The sequence below is a fragment of the Mchenga conophoros genome, linkage group LG4 (genome assembly GCF_057382185.1).
Source record: "Mchenga conophoros isolate Kocher_MC1m ecotype Shallow Benthic linkage group LG4, M_conophoros_male_GT1.1, whole genome shotgun sequence".
NCBI classification, from domain to species: Eukaryota; Metazoa; Chordata; class Actinopteri; order Cichliformes; family Cichlidae; genus Mchenga; species Mchenga conophoros.
In genome coordinates, this window is record NC_140529.1 from 37,631,662 (window position 1) to 37,648,056 (window position 16,395).

At 44.4% G+C, this 16,395-nt stretch overlaps 1 protein-coding gene and 1 long non-coding RNA gene across 3 annotated transcripts in view; one reads left to right on the forward strand and one right to left on the reverse strand.

Moving 5' to 3' along the window:
* LOC146576742 (xylosyltransferase 1-like) overlaps positions 1-16,395 on the forward strand; it is a 38,244-nt gene that overhangs the window by 18,577 nt on the left and 3,272 nt on the right. For both annotated transcript variants that reach the window (XM_085272218.1, XM_085272219.1), the window contains exons 5-10: positions 3,649-3,729; positions 4,416-4,632; positions 4,974-5,150; positions 9,703-9,971; positions 14,124-14,319; positions 15,462-15,798. In XM_085272218.1, the coding sequence (XP_085128344.1) occupies positions 3,649-3,729; positions 4,416-4,632; positions 4,974-5,150; positions 9,703-9,971; positions 14,124-14,319; positions 15,462-15,798 (1,277 nt within the window). The remainder of the gene's footprint in view (positions 1-3,648; positions 3,730-4,415; positions 4,633-4,973; positions 5,151-9,702; positions 9,972-14,123; positions 14,320-15,461; positions 15,799-16,395) is intronic.
* Positions 1,252-16,223, reverse strand: LOC146576743 (uncharacterized). Its single transcript, XR_014892280.1, has 4 exons — positions 15,447-16,223; positions 5,264-5,546; positions 4,959-5,163; positions 1,252-4,758 (listed from the first exon to the last, which is right to left on the reverse strand). It is a non-coding gene; the product is annotated as an uncharacterized LOC146576743 (long non-coding RNA).

Sequence of the window (16,395 nt, forward strand, 5' to 3'; positions counted from 1 at the left end):
TTCATCTTTCAGTCTTTTTTCTTTCCCATCGTTCTGTCCTCGTGAGCTCACGAGCACCGGCCTGCTGTCCTCCATAACAGCGATGGTTTGAACATGCTTCTGGCTAAAATCCATAACACAGCTGCAGCGTTAGCACCACAGCATCCATCGATCGCTGTGACGTCATGAGCGATGGCGGCTCTCTGGGGAGAGGGGGTCACACAGCTTTCTCTTTCTTCACTTAAACATTCAAACGTTTCTTCCAAATGGCTAAACGGTAAGACTGCAGATCAGTCTCTGCAGTTTTCAACTCTTAAACTGTTAAAGCAACAGACAGAAATGTGCATGAGCACAGCAGGAGGGCGCGTCAGGAAGTCCGCTCTGTGAGGAGGACGTTCAGTTAATCGGGACAGAGAGGAGCTCAAAGTGAACCCGTCACACTATATATTATTCTTGGACTCTACGAGAGGTGCTTTGAATGAGTCGCAGCTCCTCGTTTATCTTCTCACGGTTCTTTGTGCAGCTCCTCAACTCATCTTCTAGCCCCGCCCACTTAAAGCAAACCACCTTCTGATTGGCTGCCCCTCGTAAGCAGAGTGTTTGTGCAACATGCTTGGATGTTTGCAACATGTCTGTCATAACTAGACCCGCCCAAAAGCATAATCTGATTCTTGGACCCTAATGTGGATCATAATTCATAAAGATTACATCATTTTGAATTTAATCAGACCTGAAACTGGAGATTGAGACCATAAAACCATCAGAAAGGTCACAGATCAGCAGATTCGAGACCTGTTTTCTCGTCAGTCTTAAGATCCACTGTGGAGTTTGTGGTGCCATGAAGTGTCCAGAGTCTGGAGCAGGGGTGAGGAAAGGTTTTGGGAGATGTGGATAAGTAGGGAATGAGTTTATTGATCGCTGGTCCTGATGAACACTGGCAGAATAAGACTATATTGTTCTGACAACGAGATGACGGCTAAACAACAGAGGCTGTGGAAAAATCCGATTTAGCAGAGAGGGGAACGCCCTCATCCAGCTGAGCAGGAAGGTGAAATAAACTTAATGTATGCAGTTCTTTCAGCTTTCGCCGTCACGCTGTCTTTGCACGTGTGTGTTGAACGTTGGCACACTGCAGGGAGTCATGGACGGCCCGTCTATCTGCAGGCAAAAACCTAATCAGATGTTTTTTAAAACAAGCGTAGTGTTTGCATGTAGATTGTGGCAAACAGGTTCTTGTTTTTTAAAAAGATAAAGGTATGTTTCCATGAATAATTGGGGCCAGCTGTGGGCCAGCTGTGGGCCAGAGGCCTCACCGAAGGAAGAGACACAGCACTGCTCTGCGGGATCATGTTTTTAACTTTGTTCTTGGACAAAATAAGAGAAAAAGATGATTTTAGTGTTTTGTCCATGTACTCACCACTGCAGGCCAGTTTGACAGATGTACCAACCCAGTAACTGTGATCAGCTCAGATTAGGAGCTAAATACAAACTGATGATTTTCCAGCTGTTTATGTTACAAATGTGTCGTTCATACATTTAAGAAACAAATGAAAGAAAACAATAAGACGAGAACATGAAACTCTTCTGTTATTGTTGAGTTTCCTCCTAAAATGATTGATTTATAGTTAAGGTCACATTATGTAGAAAAAAAGGTTGGTGCATATAAACAGTGAGTCAGCAAAGAAACACGAGTTCATGCGTCTCAACACGAAGGGAACAAAACAGTTTCAGCCCTAACAGATGTCAAAGCATCCGAATTCACAGCAGCCCCAAGATACAAGTTCTGCTTCCGTGCGTCCACGCCTGTTTCCAGGTTCGTTTGTTTCTTAGCTAAACGTCACTTAACGACCACCAGCTGTCAAAAAGTGAAATTATTCCTCAGCTAACACATCTGTAAATATAATCTGTACATGTGAGAAATCTTTGGTGATATACGACCAGCTATAGATTGCTGTGCCTCTGCACAGCAGCAACACAAACACGGCCACAAATGCACGCCTGCGGTTCGTCTTAACGACTGTAATCAGCTGTAATCAAAGCGATCTGTGCGTCTGCTGTCCTGTCTGCAGCTCGGGCCGACACCAGGCTCACGCTGTGCATGCTGGGAGAGTCGTTGTGAGCGTCTCAGCTTCAGGCCTCGCGCTGAAGCCGAGATGCTTCCCCTCACCTGGAAGAGGAAGTAAACAAACTGGGGCAGCTGTCCCAAAAAACAGCCACGCAGCATCACCTCGATTCCCCTAAATGGAAGATTGTTTTTGCACAGTTTACAACAAGAGCCGCATCCTGCGTCAGCAACAGCATCCTGCTTAGACGTACGGCCGTCAAAGGAATTAAAGTCCTCATCAGACACCTAAATGTTTGGTTTGGTGTTGTTTGTGTTCTTCAGGAGGCCAAAGGCTCACGACATCATGTCAGGATCAGATATGAATGAATTATTACATAATGGGAGACTGAAATAAAATAACATACTTATTTTTATTTTAATCCCCCCAAGGAAAGTAGAACAGCTCATTATGAGAAAATAACTCTGAGGTAAAAATTACACAAAAGAATTAAATAGAAAAATAAAGTAAAATGAAATACATGATCGCAGTCAGTAAAAATCTAAATAAAAAACAATTGAACACCATGTGAAGGCTGAATATAGAACTATAAAGTAAAATGGGTCAAAAAGTGCAACAAAGCCAAATAAACAGTTACTAAATACAACAGAGTGTAGAGAGTAGATGAGAAAACACAATAAATCAGCTCTAGAAGATAAAAATTTGCTCGATGGATGAAATAGAAGAATGAAAACTTCTTGCAGTGTTGTTTCAGTGTCGTCTGATTTGGTGATATGAGCAGCTGAAGTCTGGATGCTTTCAAAAATAGTCCTATGAATAGTTTAAAGTTGGGGTCACATGACAGGTGGGCTGTTATTATTACACCTGGTGAGCCTGGATTAGGACTGCTGCTGTTTAAAAGTGTTTTTATTTTCTAACGGAGGATATTTAGAGTAATTTTAAAGAGTAACACTTGACAAAATGAACCGTCTTTTATCTTTGTGAGAGCACGCTGTTGTTTCTGATCGCTTTTATATTATTTTAGTTAATTACGGTAACTTTTCACACACCAGCTTTTACTGTAACTGTAAAAACAAACACCTAGACTCTGTTTTGGATGAAGCTCCAGCTGATGTGCTTCAGACTCACGTTAGACTTGTTTAATCCAGGTTTGGTTTTAGGTTTTTGTATATCTGATATATTTTCCTGTTCCCCTTTCGTCACGGCAGACTAACTTCCACGATGTTGAGATCAGAGCTCTGCGTTTAGCCGAGATTTGTTAAACTGTTTGCTAACAACAGGGATTTAAAACCAGCAGACGTTTCATTTTACAGCTCTGACCTGATGCGTTTCATCTTCATCTTTGCCGTAGTTGTCCTAATATTACGTTCTGAACAGCAGCACTGAAGCTCATGGTGACACCACAACATGAACATTATAAACCTTGTTGCTGTCAAACTGCTCGTCTTCTAGACATAAACAGACTGAAACTGTTGATACTCAGGTCCAAACACATAAGTCACAGCAGCGTTCGCAGCATGGGGCCGGGTGTGTTTGTTTCTGTGACCCACACCTCCCGGTCAGATGGAGTCTGATCTGATGATTCACAGCTGTCGTCTCTCCTCAGGGCCAACGAGCAGCTGGTGGCTTTCCTGTCCAAATACCGCAGCATGAACTTCATCAAATCTCACGGCAGAGACAACGCACGGTAAGGCATGCGTGCCCCACGGGCCTTTATTAAAACAGTGCAATGAAGTGAAAAACAAGCTGCACAATAACTCAGCGTAACGTTGGGCTGCGGGCCGAGCCGCTGAACCTGAATCGTGGATTCATGGAACAACGATTTGAAGCTCTCGGCGTTTGTGAGCGTAAAGCGGGGAGATACTTGGAAATGCTCCTGCGCTTCGAGAAAATGATCCCAAAATTATATCCAAGTTAACCAAAGCTCGGTTCCTGGAAAGCCCTCGAGGGGCCAGCGCAGTTCCACTGAAACATCTTTGGCTGGATTCACAGAAAGGAAATCTATGTGAAGGAAACACTGCTCGCTTTCAGGTTCTTTACATAAGCCTGTGTGTGTCGCAGTGTCAGATGCTGATATGAAATATCATATTAAAACAGACATAAATACAACATGTGGGCTAAACACCGCACTCTGTTAGGGTTAGCACTGGCTGCTGCCCCTCATCCTCCAGCCTTTGAATCACAGAATAGCTGATGGGAGCTGAAACGGGATTTCAGACAGAGAATAGACTGATCAATAAATCAATAATAGATCAATAAAAACTGGTCTACTCTGCATTAAGTAAAATAAATAACATTAAAGGTTAAAAGGTGTCATTATTAGGGCCTCATTACAGCACGCTTCAGGCTGAGTAATCGTAAGCGTCCTCTCAGTTTCATCCGTAAACAGGGCCTGGACCGTCTCTTCTACGAGTGCGACACCCACATGTGGCGTCTTGGAGATCGAAAGATCCCAGAGGGCATTTCTGTGGATGGAGGCTCTGATTGGTTCCTGCTCAACAGGCGCTTTGTGGATTATGTGGTCAACTCCAGGGACGAGCTGGTCGGCAGCATGAAGCGTTTCTACGCCTACACGCTGCTGCCCGCCGAGGTAACGCACACGCACACACATGTATAGAACTCTTCAGACACGCCACGCCGATGCAGAGTCTGTCATTTTAACAAGAAAAAAGTATTCCAGCAGAAACGATCCCGGGACATCCTCCAAGTCTGTTCTCTGAAAATGAGGCAATATTTCAGTTTTATTTCACTTTAGGAATATTTGAAAAACCTGAAACACTTCTAATTTTTTACATGAGTCTCTTTATCATCACAATCTTTTTATATATTTGATAAGTCAAAAAGCAAAATGAGATTTTGGTTTTTTTCTGCATTAAATGCATAAAACAGCCAAACGATGATGACTGATACACGTACCTCTCCCTCCTCCAGTCCTTTTTCCACACCGTGCTGGAGAACAGTGCCCACTGCGAGACCATGGTGGACAACAACCTGAGGCTCACCAACTGGAACCGCAAACTGGGATGTAAGTGCCAGTACAAGCACATCGTGGACTGGTGCGGCTGCTCGCCCAACGACTTCAAGCCCTCAGATCTGCCGCGCTTCCAGGTAGGACGCCACACTGTGCAGCATCATGTGACATCACAGCTGGCTTAGAGCCAATCAGGGCCCAGCATAAAACTTGCATAAGTTCAAAAAATACGTGGAGACTTGTCACTTACGTGTAAAACCAGCACAGACACGAGTGAACGCAGGTTTGTGTTTGGAGTGAGTTGTCCTGTAACACCGGCTCACATCCCAGCAAACACTTGAGTCTGAGTTTAATGAGTTGCTGACTGTGTCCATGAAACATGATGGTCCAGTAGAATTAGCTCAGCCTGAACCAGCTGCACACAGCTGGACTTGTTTCTGTCAGGATGATGTGCACAGACGTCTTTTGTAGGCTAACCTGGACGTTAGCATTGCCTGGTTCCCTGCTGGGATTTTCTCTGTAAACTGTTGTTACTGCAGAAAATAAGTCATTGCATTACATCTTCACACATTAATACAACTTTAATGATTCCTGAAGCATCAATAATATCATTAACATTAGTGTGTAAGTGACTTAAACACTATCACCGCTAACTGTTTAATGTTCTGGACAGTTTCTTGTTTGAGCGTTCAGGGTCAGCAAAACCCTTCATCTTAACCAAAGAGCTTCCTCCATCACATGGGACACAACTAACCAATCAGAGACTCGGACTGAAACGTGACATATGAACATGTATATATTTTTAGTAAAATGATTCATGAGTTAACGTTTGAATCTTATATAACCACAAACGCATTAAAAACATTTGCTTTGACGAATAAGAAGTACAAATTGTTAATTTCCAGGTTTCCTGTATACAGGCAGTAATCACACAAGCAGCACAGCAACACCAGTGACATTTGTGTGGGTTTGTTTTTTTTTTGTTTGTTTTTTTTAGCAGAACTACACAAAAACTGATTTGAATTCCAGAAAAGTTCATTCGGACGTCTTATTGTAGATTACATTTTGGTGGGAAACTGAGGGACTGTTTGTGTGGCTGTTTTTGTTTGTTTGTTTTAAATAACTTGTGAATTTTAGGTCGACTCTGTGGGTATGAATTAGCTGCTAAAACATTAGCATTTTCTGTCTCTTGATTAATGTGTACTGTCCCCTAAAACCCCGAAAGAAAAACCTTGGGAAGCCCTACAGAGAAATCTGTTAACAGTTAAAGATTGAACTGAATTTGAAAAATCAGATTCAGAAGTGAAGATGCCTGCAGAAAAGAGAGACCCGATCTGATGTGAACAAATAATTCGTCCTTCAAAAATTCGTAACAACGAACCAAATCCCTTCAACAGTAGTTCCCTGATAGAGGCAACTTTTGCTCCTAATATTTACCAAACTTACATCATTAATTTACGCAGACCAGTGACGAGTGAAGCTCACCGTTTGCAGTTTAGCGTGCATACAGTTGCAAGCTGCTTTGGAACCCACCCAGCCTCCCGTTTTCCTGCTGTTCCCGACCTAAAGTCAGATCTGTTGTACTGATGCAGCTTTTTCCACCTCTGGCTAAAAACAGAGTCTCGGCCATTATGAGCGGCTGTAAGAAGATCCTGTCACAGTTATGATTGGTGGTGTGAGAACACATGAAGGCTGGATAAATCCACACTTGAGATTTACTCATATGAAATCTGGTAAATTTGTGGCCGTATCATGTCTCAGAAGCTCCGCCTTCTTTTCCTCCTGAGGTCACCAGAGATCAGAATAGCTTCGCATTCACAAATTAGCAGTGCTGCTTTTACTTCCAGCAGGCGGGCCTCAGCTCGCTGTAACAACAGACCTGAGGACAGCGCCTGTGGTGGGGCTGCTGATGGCTTCTATAAGGAGAGCTGATCCTGGAAACGGCTCTGCATTTATGGCAAAAATATTTTTAGAGCTCGGTAGCTCCCCAAAAAACACTGCTGAGGTTTCTCAAGGTTGTCATTATTATAATGTCGGGTTTGCCAGTTGGAAAAGCAGCTCAGAGTCCTGGATATAAGGGTCACAGGACATATATGTACATACGCTTTAGTTTTTAGACTAGGCCCCAATAAAAAATAATAAAATGCACTGAAAAATCAGTCATTTGTAGCAAACTGTTTACATATACAGCATCAGTTACTGCTCGTTTAGTTGTTGACTTCTTTAAATCAGTTGGAAACATTTCACAGATAATGTGCAGACTTGTAACTGACCAAAGTACGTGACGAGCAAAGACTTCACTGGTGCCGGCGTCTGAAATGTGAATACTGTGGTTTCATTAGGTTCCTCTGATGGGAAGCTTGAGTATGTTTGGCTTTATTTGTCACTTTAAATGTCAGGTTGGGAGTTTGAAGGCTTAGTTTGGTTTCTGTTGGACAAACTGCTGCCAACAATAATCGGTAATGGGAATAATGAGGGAATACGGCTCTGCTGGAATAACCTGAAGGATAAAAGGGTTAAAGATGACATATCTGGGCTAAATAAAGCTCCAGCATCACAGTCTTGCCTGACCTTTGTGGGCACAGCGGAGAGCTTGCAGTTAAGGTAGATTTATATGATTCCCTCTGATCTGATGATGGATGAAACAAAAAGGCTCCCTGACTCTGTAACTAGTGGTTTCCACTGTTGTTTAGCTACAAATCGCCCAGAATAACTTCTCAGAGGAACAAAGCTGCAGGCTGCTCAGGCCTTCTCATTAGTCTGGGGTTTCCTGGCTCGCCGGTGCTGCCGGAGCCCACCGAGTTGGCGTGGTGAGGTCACACCCTCCTGGTGACATCATATAGCCACGCCCTTCTTTCCTGCAGTTCTTCTTCTCGCTCTCAGCCTCTTCGTCACTTCTGTCCCACATGTTCTGAGCACTTCTGCTTTTTATGATCGGCAGCTAAACCAAGAGCTCTTTGAATTCTCAATAATAAGGATCCAGTGTATCAGTGCAGGTCATACACTGCACACCTTTATGAAAGAGCTCCTAAACTCCAGCCTTTTGTGACCTGCATGAAGCGATAGCCCTCGCAGGACCTGAAGATCTGATTTGTCTCTGCTGAAAACCAGCAGAGCTCAAACCAGATGTGATGCCGTCCCATCATCACAAACCTCAAAATGTTTTAAATGTTTATTCCTTTATGAGCTGAACCATAATACAGATTATTACAGCAGCTGTTTCTCTGCTGTGGCATAAAAATTACATTCATGAGCCGAGAAATTTCACCAGTTAATATTTGATATGATTCACCTTTTTACTGGAAACCAGTCCAGGTGGCGACCTCATAAAGTTGTCAATGCGAATGTTCGCTCGGTACTTTCATTACTACCGTCTGATTTGATCATTTTCGTGTCTTTTTTCCCATCACAGCTATTTTAGGAAAGAAGGAGCCGTTCACGTCTCCTTTGAGATCCCAGCATGATGTCAGGCTTGTCTGTTGGGAGTGGTTTGAGTTTGGAGCCTGGGAGTGAGAACATCATATGGCAGACCTTCAAAATGCTGCTTTTGGTTTCCAGACTTGGTTTTAGGTTAGAATCAGGTGTAGGTCGGGGTAAGCTGTCTGGGAATGTGCTGACTCACAGGGTTTTCACATGGACTAATGTGTTCCCGGGGAGGTGCCGGGCCATCCTTCCACTGAGAATAAAATGATGCAAAGTATGTTTTTCCCTCAGTGCGCGTTTAAAAAAATGTGTGTGATGCTGAGTCTTTTACTGCAATGACAGTTTTTAACGTGTGAAGCTGCATGCTGGGGGTTTCTGACTGAAATCATGATCATCAGTATGAGCTCGGTGGCTCTGTAGCTGCCGAGTGATGAGTTGATGTTTGTTTACATTTTAATTTCTATTTATCCGTATAGAAATTCCAGAGCTAAAACATCTGGACATGTTGTCATGTGACTAAAAACAAGTGAAAACTAAATATGTGAATAGAAGCATAAACTTTAACGGATAAATTGTTAAAATACTTAAAAGGATAAATGGTTGAAATTGTTACAAGAAACAAGGACATTATTTGGTTTATTATTTCTAATGCTTTAGTGATAAATCTTCCATGCTTATAATTGTAAATGGGTGAAACAGCAGAAAGTAAAGGGTAAAAGGTTTAAATGTGCATCGTCAAACGTAAATGGTTTAATGTGGCAGTGAGTTAAATCGCTGAAAGTGAAGCTAAGTGGTTGAAATTGTTATCTGTGAGTGGTGTTGATGGATGAATGGCTTACAGTGCAGTGGAGACATTATAAAAGAGGTTAAACATTGCATTAATGGTCAAAAGCAGAGGTAGCTGTGAAGTTAACGCGGGTAAAGTAAAGGCTTCAGTGTTGGAGCTGTTGGGCTGGTGGGAAACTGACTCATTTTATTACAACGTTCATCTCACTGCACCACAGCTGCAGAAAGCAGTGACTGAGGCTGCTGAGCTTCATGTTTTTCTTGGTAAACATCAGTGATCCTGCAGGTATGCTGGACGTAAACAGCATGAATAAACCTGTTTGTGACAGCAAGGCACCATGGGATTGTATTCCTTGTGTTTGGACTCATTTCAACCAGTGAGTCAGTGAAAACAGTAAAATATCTTCTTTGTGACCATCAAACTGCCTTTTATTGTGCACATATCTTCATCCCTCCTCGCCTTGTCTCTCCTGACCGCAGCAAGCGTCCAGACCCACCTTCTTCGCCCGGAAGTTTGAGGCCAGCGTCAGTCAGGAGATCATCAGCCAGCTGGACGCCTACCTGTTCGGAGCTCTCGCCTCGGGAACACCGGGTCTGCAGGCCTACTGGGAGAACATCTACGAGGCAGAGACAGACGGACCCGCAGGCCTGTCGGACTCTGCGCTCACCCACTACCACGCCTTTGCTCGTATGGGACTGTCCCGCGCTGCCAGCTCGCTCCAGGGACATCCCAGCGACAACAGCTGCAGGTACGAACAAGGGTGCTGGGCTCCAACCACACGGAAATCCCAAGCGTGCATGTGCATGTATGCACTGGGGTTCAGAATTGTCCCAGAAGCATCCAAAGGCTCTTTTGTTAACACCAATAACCACAAATGGGAGCATAAACGTTCAGAGTGCATCGAATCATGACGTGTAACTTCAGGGTAAACAAACAGGAAGTGTTGTGCTTCACGGCATCAACAGAAAAACATTTTCGGATTAGCAGAAAAATGATTCTCACAGCTCAGATTATTGACTGTCACCGTTTCACACATGGACACTTCTGTGAGGATATTTTCCACAAACGCCACACAGCAGGAATCGATCCACTTCAGAGCCACTCGATACTGGAACCGCTCCGTGTGGTTTCGTTGAGGGGTCTGCATGCATGGAGCTTGCAGGAATAATGCCCACTCAGTAGCAGTAAATGTGCCCGACTGTGAGCTGCGGTGTTCGCACACTGGCCCAGTCTGACGTCACTGACGGGTTCCAGCCGGCTAACGTATGATCGTGTGATCCATCTGCATCAGGCATTACGTTCTCTCACACCTCTGTCAGATGATGTTTACAGAAGCTCAGGCTGGAAAGGATGTGTGAAAATGAGTTATGTTGCTCAGGTTTCCTGCTTTCTCTATATTAATCAAATGTAGTGCTGTGCAAGCTTTAATTAAAATCATACTGAAAACTTGGCCTACATAAAGAGTCCAAACACGTCAGCCAAAAAGCCTCTTTTTGGTTTGTAAAGAGGGAATTTGGGTTGTTTTGCTCAGGTTATTTTTCGAGCTCAGCTCCTCACCTGCAGGCAGGAAACGAGATAAAGACCTCGGCTTTATCAGGGGCAATCAGGCTGGGAATAGCACAGGGTGTTGCATGGGCGAGCATCCATCTACAGGCGTAATCGTGTCTCAGGATCCCTTTTTTCCCCACAGTTCTCATTTATTATCTACGTGATCGGCCATGCAGTGCAGTGTTTGCAGAGCCTTCAGGTTTGAACTCCAACAACTTTGAAACTGTAAAGTGAAGATGAAGCTGTTGTTGGTTTGAAGCATTCGTCTCATCAGGTTCAGCTCAGTGTTTGCACGGCTGTCAGAGGCTGGAGCAGAGGTGCAGGCATCACCTCCATCAGTTTCCATCAGTCACTGTTATTATTGGCCGTGCCAGTAAATCGTGCTTTTTGCAGAGAAAGAAACTGTGCAGTCGTCTTCTCAGGGGAAAGGGGAGGACTAGCAGATGAAATGTCTTTCCGCCAAACTGGCCACCGCTGGTGTTTGTGCAGTCCAAATTAAATATGAAGATAAGGCGAGCTTGTTCCTTTGTACAATCAGGCTTCAGTTTCTGCACAGGCTAGATTTTTCCAGCTCCGTCTCTCTCACAGACCCACAGTAGGTACAAGGAGGTACTTGTTGCTGGAGCTTGGGTGGGGACTGGTGGCTGGCATGGGTGGGGGCAGCATTATGGGAGTGTGTGTGTGTGCAAGGGGAAGTAGGGGGTGGTTAGAAAGGGCCAGTCTGTTTCCTTCAACCTGTGATTTCAGTCGGAGACCTCTAAAACCATGTCTGCAGTAACATAGATGCATTTGAAAGCAGGCAGACACGGTTCCCTTCACAGTGGTGCTTTAGTTGGTTTAACAGGTCCTTGGAGATTCTCCACATCCTCTGTAGAGATTCAGGGATTCAAGCTGTCACGTTAAGAAAAAGTGTTTTCCAGGAAAAACATTCGCCTGCCCGTCCGAATGGAAAAGGAGAAACAGACATAAACACCTGAAAGACGATTTTGATAATAAGGTGAAGCCATTCATCAGGAAATGAATGATAGCCGACCTGATGTCATTCTTCAAAGAGCTGGTTTCACATTTGGAGCAAAGTACCTTTGCATGAGTCAAAATAATCCTAATCTGTGTCAGTAAACGCTGGCCGGTCCATCCTCTGTCTGTCTCAGCGCCCTTCTTCTTTGAGTTGTCTTTAATGGGATTGGCTTCCCCTTCAGAGCAGAAAGTCAGAATCGTAGCAGGATGGGGGGAAGTGCAGCTCACAATCAGAGCAGAAAAATGAACATGTTAAGGACTCTTTTACATAAAGATTAAAGAGCAGAAAACTGTCTGAATTTGAGCATTTACAGAGTTTAAAGCCTGAGTTTATTATATATACGAGCACTACTGCAACAGTGTGTACACAACAGAAGAAAATGCAGAAAAGGCTGCAGAAAGGGAGATAACAGACTCCATAAGCCTTAAAATCTAATCATCAGAAGCTCTGAATGTTGTAATTGAGGCTGGATCCAAATGATTGGCATTACTGTGGAGAGCAGTCACATCCTGGGTGCATCTCAAAGACAACAAGGGCAGCATTACCTGTAATTTACTACCATGTTGAATTAACCACAGACAGTCAGTGCTGATGTTTCTGTTGTCTTCTGCGAATGGGGACATGTGACTAACGACAGCCAATCAGGCAGCGAACCTGAGCGTCAGCATCATTCCTAGGGAGTCTGAATTTCTACCAGTCCAACAATACTTGGAAAAAAATAAATAAAAAAAATTAAACAGGAGGAGTTTTTTAGGAGAATGTAGGTTTAAGTTTTTAAAAATATTTTTGGAAAAAACTTGGAGTAATTTGGAGCCATAATCCAGCAGCTGCCTGTGACGTTACAGTGCAAAGCAGGGAACTCCAGGCCTCGAGGGCCGGTGTCCTGCAGGTTTTAGATGTGTCCTTGATCCATCACAGCTGATCTAAATGGCTAAATGACCTCCTCAACATGTCTTGAAGTTCTCCAGAAGCCTGGGAATGAACTAATCATTTGATTCGGTGTGTTGACCCAGGGTGAGCTCTAAAACCTGCAGGACACCGGCCCTCGAGGCCTGGAGTTGCCCACCCTGCTGTACAGTAATGCTTAAAGCGTTTCCTGTATCCATCATTTGCACTGAACACAGACCATCTGTGGAAACGTCACTGGTTTTCCTGCACATGAAATGTCAGATGATCACCAGACTCATTAAGATGAATTTTTATGGATAAATAATGTTTGAATCAAATGTTCATTTGATCCATTCTGTAGTTAATGGGAAAACGTAGGATTAACATAGACTGTACATCAAAGACGGCTGTCGAGAGCAGGATGGTTACATTTTGAAGGCCCAGCTTCAGCCATGCTGGCTTTTTTCACAGACAGAAATTACCATATGTAGACGAGCGGGTGGAGTGCCAGATAATTAGCCGGCTTGGTTAGCAAACTGCATTCATAGACTATGTGGGCAGACACGATACCTGCTAATTAGTGCTGAATAACATCCAATTAAAATCCTAGAATTTCACACATCAAAACTGGAGCCCAGACTTCTTGGGTGGCATGTCAGTACAATTAACTGCGCAGCAGGAAAAGTATTGGTCAGATGATTGTATTAAAAATGCTCCAAATACTCCAGAGGTCCAATTCAGGGACTCCAGTGAGGTGAAGCTTCACAGCTACAGTTACTTGTGCCATCCACCTGACGGTCAACTTAGTGAGATCCTTTAAAAAATCATTTTATTTAATTGATTAAATTAACAAACATTTTTGTGTTAGTCTGTAAACATCTTATCTGTAAAGTTGGGTATTTTAAACCGACTCGCTTTGAGACTGCCTCTAGTGGACGTTAGAGGAACTGCAGTTTGATACATTGTAACAAACTGCACTTCCTGTCCAAAGCATCATGTGTTCTCTGGTAAATGTCCTGTATTTGTATAGCGCCTTACTAGTCCCTAAGGACCCCAAAGCATTTACACATCCAGTCATCCACACATTCACACACTGGTGTGTGACCACCACCAGTAGGCAACGGGTGAAGTGTCTCGCCCAAGGACACAACGACCGAGACTGTCCAAGCCGGGGCTCGAACCGGCAACCTTCCGATTACAAGACAAACACCCAACTCTTGAGCCACGATCGCCTCTGATACTAATAAAATAAGATATTTTGTCTTGAAGGATAACACGGGTTTGATCCACTTGGTGAAAGTGGGAAGGAAAAACTTTTTAACAGGAAGAAACCAGGCTCAGAGAGGGGCAGCCATCTGCTGGGACCAGTCAGGGGAGGAAGTTGTATCTACTTTATTGTATATGTGATTTAAATATGCTTTTTCTTTTTTTTCTCTCCTTTCTCAGGTACGTCGGCGTGAGTCACCCGGTGTCTGTGCACCTTTACTTCCTGTCCGACCAGTACCAGGGCTACCTGGTCCATCATGTGGCTACCAACCAAGCCTCTAACCAGTTGGAAACCCTGGAGACCTGGGTAGCCGCCAAAGACCACTTCACCCTGACCAGCTCTCCACATGCCGCTAACAGGCTCCAACACATCCAGGTCAGACTTGTGTCTTTATGAGGGCTCTCTTAACTAAACATAAACCTGGACATCGTTCTGCAGTCACCGTTTTGGGTTTATTATTACCTCAGTTTACATGCCTTAATATATTCTCAGTTACAAAAATGTCCCAGGATGCTTTAATGTTTTTAAGTCTAAGAAATGATTGATCCCTGCAGGGAAGTAAAAACAAGGACTAAAAGCAAATATTCAAAAATTAGAAAGCAGGTAAATAGAAAAACGTGTAGGTGAAAATACAAAGATTTAGAGTGAATCTCCAATCTCACAGGATTACAGAGAAACGAAAGACAGCAGAGACGTGAACAAGAGCATCCCACACACGGCCGATGTGACTGTGACGGTTGTACCACGCTGGGACTCCAACAGTTCAATATTTCTGCTGCAGAAATGTTAAGTTGTGGTTTTATGACCGGCTAGAACAGGTTAATTAAAGCCAACAGTGAACGCTAACAGATCAGCCCCCTGCAGTGACGCTGACGTATTCTAGAGCAGCTTTCACACATTTTCAGCCAGTTTCAGGAGAAACCAGTCGGAATACTTTGTAAAGTTTTCCTTTGTCACAAGACAAGAGCCAGAAGGAAGCGACATCACGTGTAACAGTGTGACGTAAAGTCTATAAAAACAAGTTCTTGGATAGAAGGAGGTCACTGATTGTGCGAGCTCGATCTCATTGGCCGGGTCAGTTCAAAGCCGGGGCCCTGGTGGCAAAACCAGCCAGCTTTAGATCGGATCAGGACCAGCCTGAAGCTCTGAGGCCCAGGAGTCGACACTTCTGCGGTGTAGCTTGGGGCCAGACACGACATGCTTTAAAAGTGATCAGTAAAATATTAAAGTGAACTCTAAAAATATACAGGAAGCCAAAACCGGCCTGAACTAGGACTAAAACCAGTAAAGAAGCTGAGTTGGTGCATTCTGGCCTAACTGGAGGTGAGAGAGTGACTTTTTGTTGATGCCAGAGAGGAGAGAGTTGGAGGAATCGAGCCTGGAGAACAGCTGGTAGGCTCCTATCAGTAAACGCGTCTCACGTGCACCTTTCTCTAACCGATGTCTAAACTCTGTCAAGCTGCAGCGCATTCGTATAGACAGCTTTAAGAGTCGTCTCTGACCTTTCTGCTGTTCAGGTGGGGACCGACTGGGATCCTAAGGAGCGTCTCTTCAGGAACTGGGGGCGTCTCCTGGGGCCAGAGGACGAGCCGGTGGCCGTGCAGCGCTGGAGCCGGAGCCAGAGCAACCTGACGGCTACGATTGTCTGGATCGACCCCACCAACGTCATCGCCGCCACCTACGACATCCTGGTGGACGCCTCCGCTGAGGTCACACACTACCGGCCGCCTCTCACCTCCCCGCTGAGGCCCGGCACGTGGACACTGAGGGTGCTGCACCACTGGAGCCCGCTGGGCCAGACCAGCTTCATCGTGGCTCCTCTGGAGTTTCACAGGCAAAGGCCGATACAGCAAGGTGGGTGATCGGACCTCATCCTGCTTAGAAGCACGAGTGCAGGGTTTCCAGGAAATATACAGGACCAAGGGAGCTCCACCTGTAAAGAATAAGTGCAGGTTTAAAACCTCCCTGAGATGGGAAGTCTCTGTTTTGTGCTTGTGAGTCAGACTTGGACTTTTACACATCATTGCAAGTTTTCTCATCTGTTTTGGCTAAACCAAGTTTACAGCCTCATACTTTAGTAGAAATTCATTGGTGGTTAAAAGAAAACGTGTGTTCTTAGTAATCAGAGTACTTTTATCCACTGGATTCATTTCACTTACATGCACAGCGAGTTATTTCATTTCATTTATTTATAAAGCACATTTAATAACAGGTTGGGCTTAACCCTGGCACAAAGTGTCGGCCTGCAGAAACTCTCCTGGAAACAAGTGTTAACTATATGCAGGATCTTCATACTTGTTCATGTCAATAGCAGATACTTAAATTACACAGAGCAGAGGCCCTCCTGTCACAGCTGTCAGCACCATGCAAACATATATTTATAGTGGCGTATCCAATCGCCCTCTTGCGCCCACACAGGGTCACCTCTGTCCGAATTAGCCTGCCCCGGGT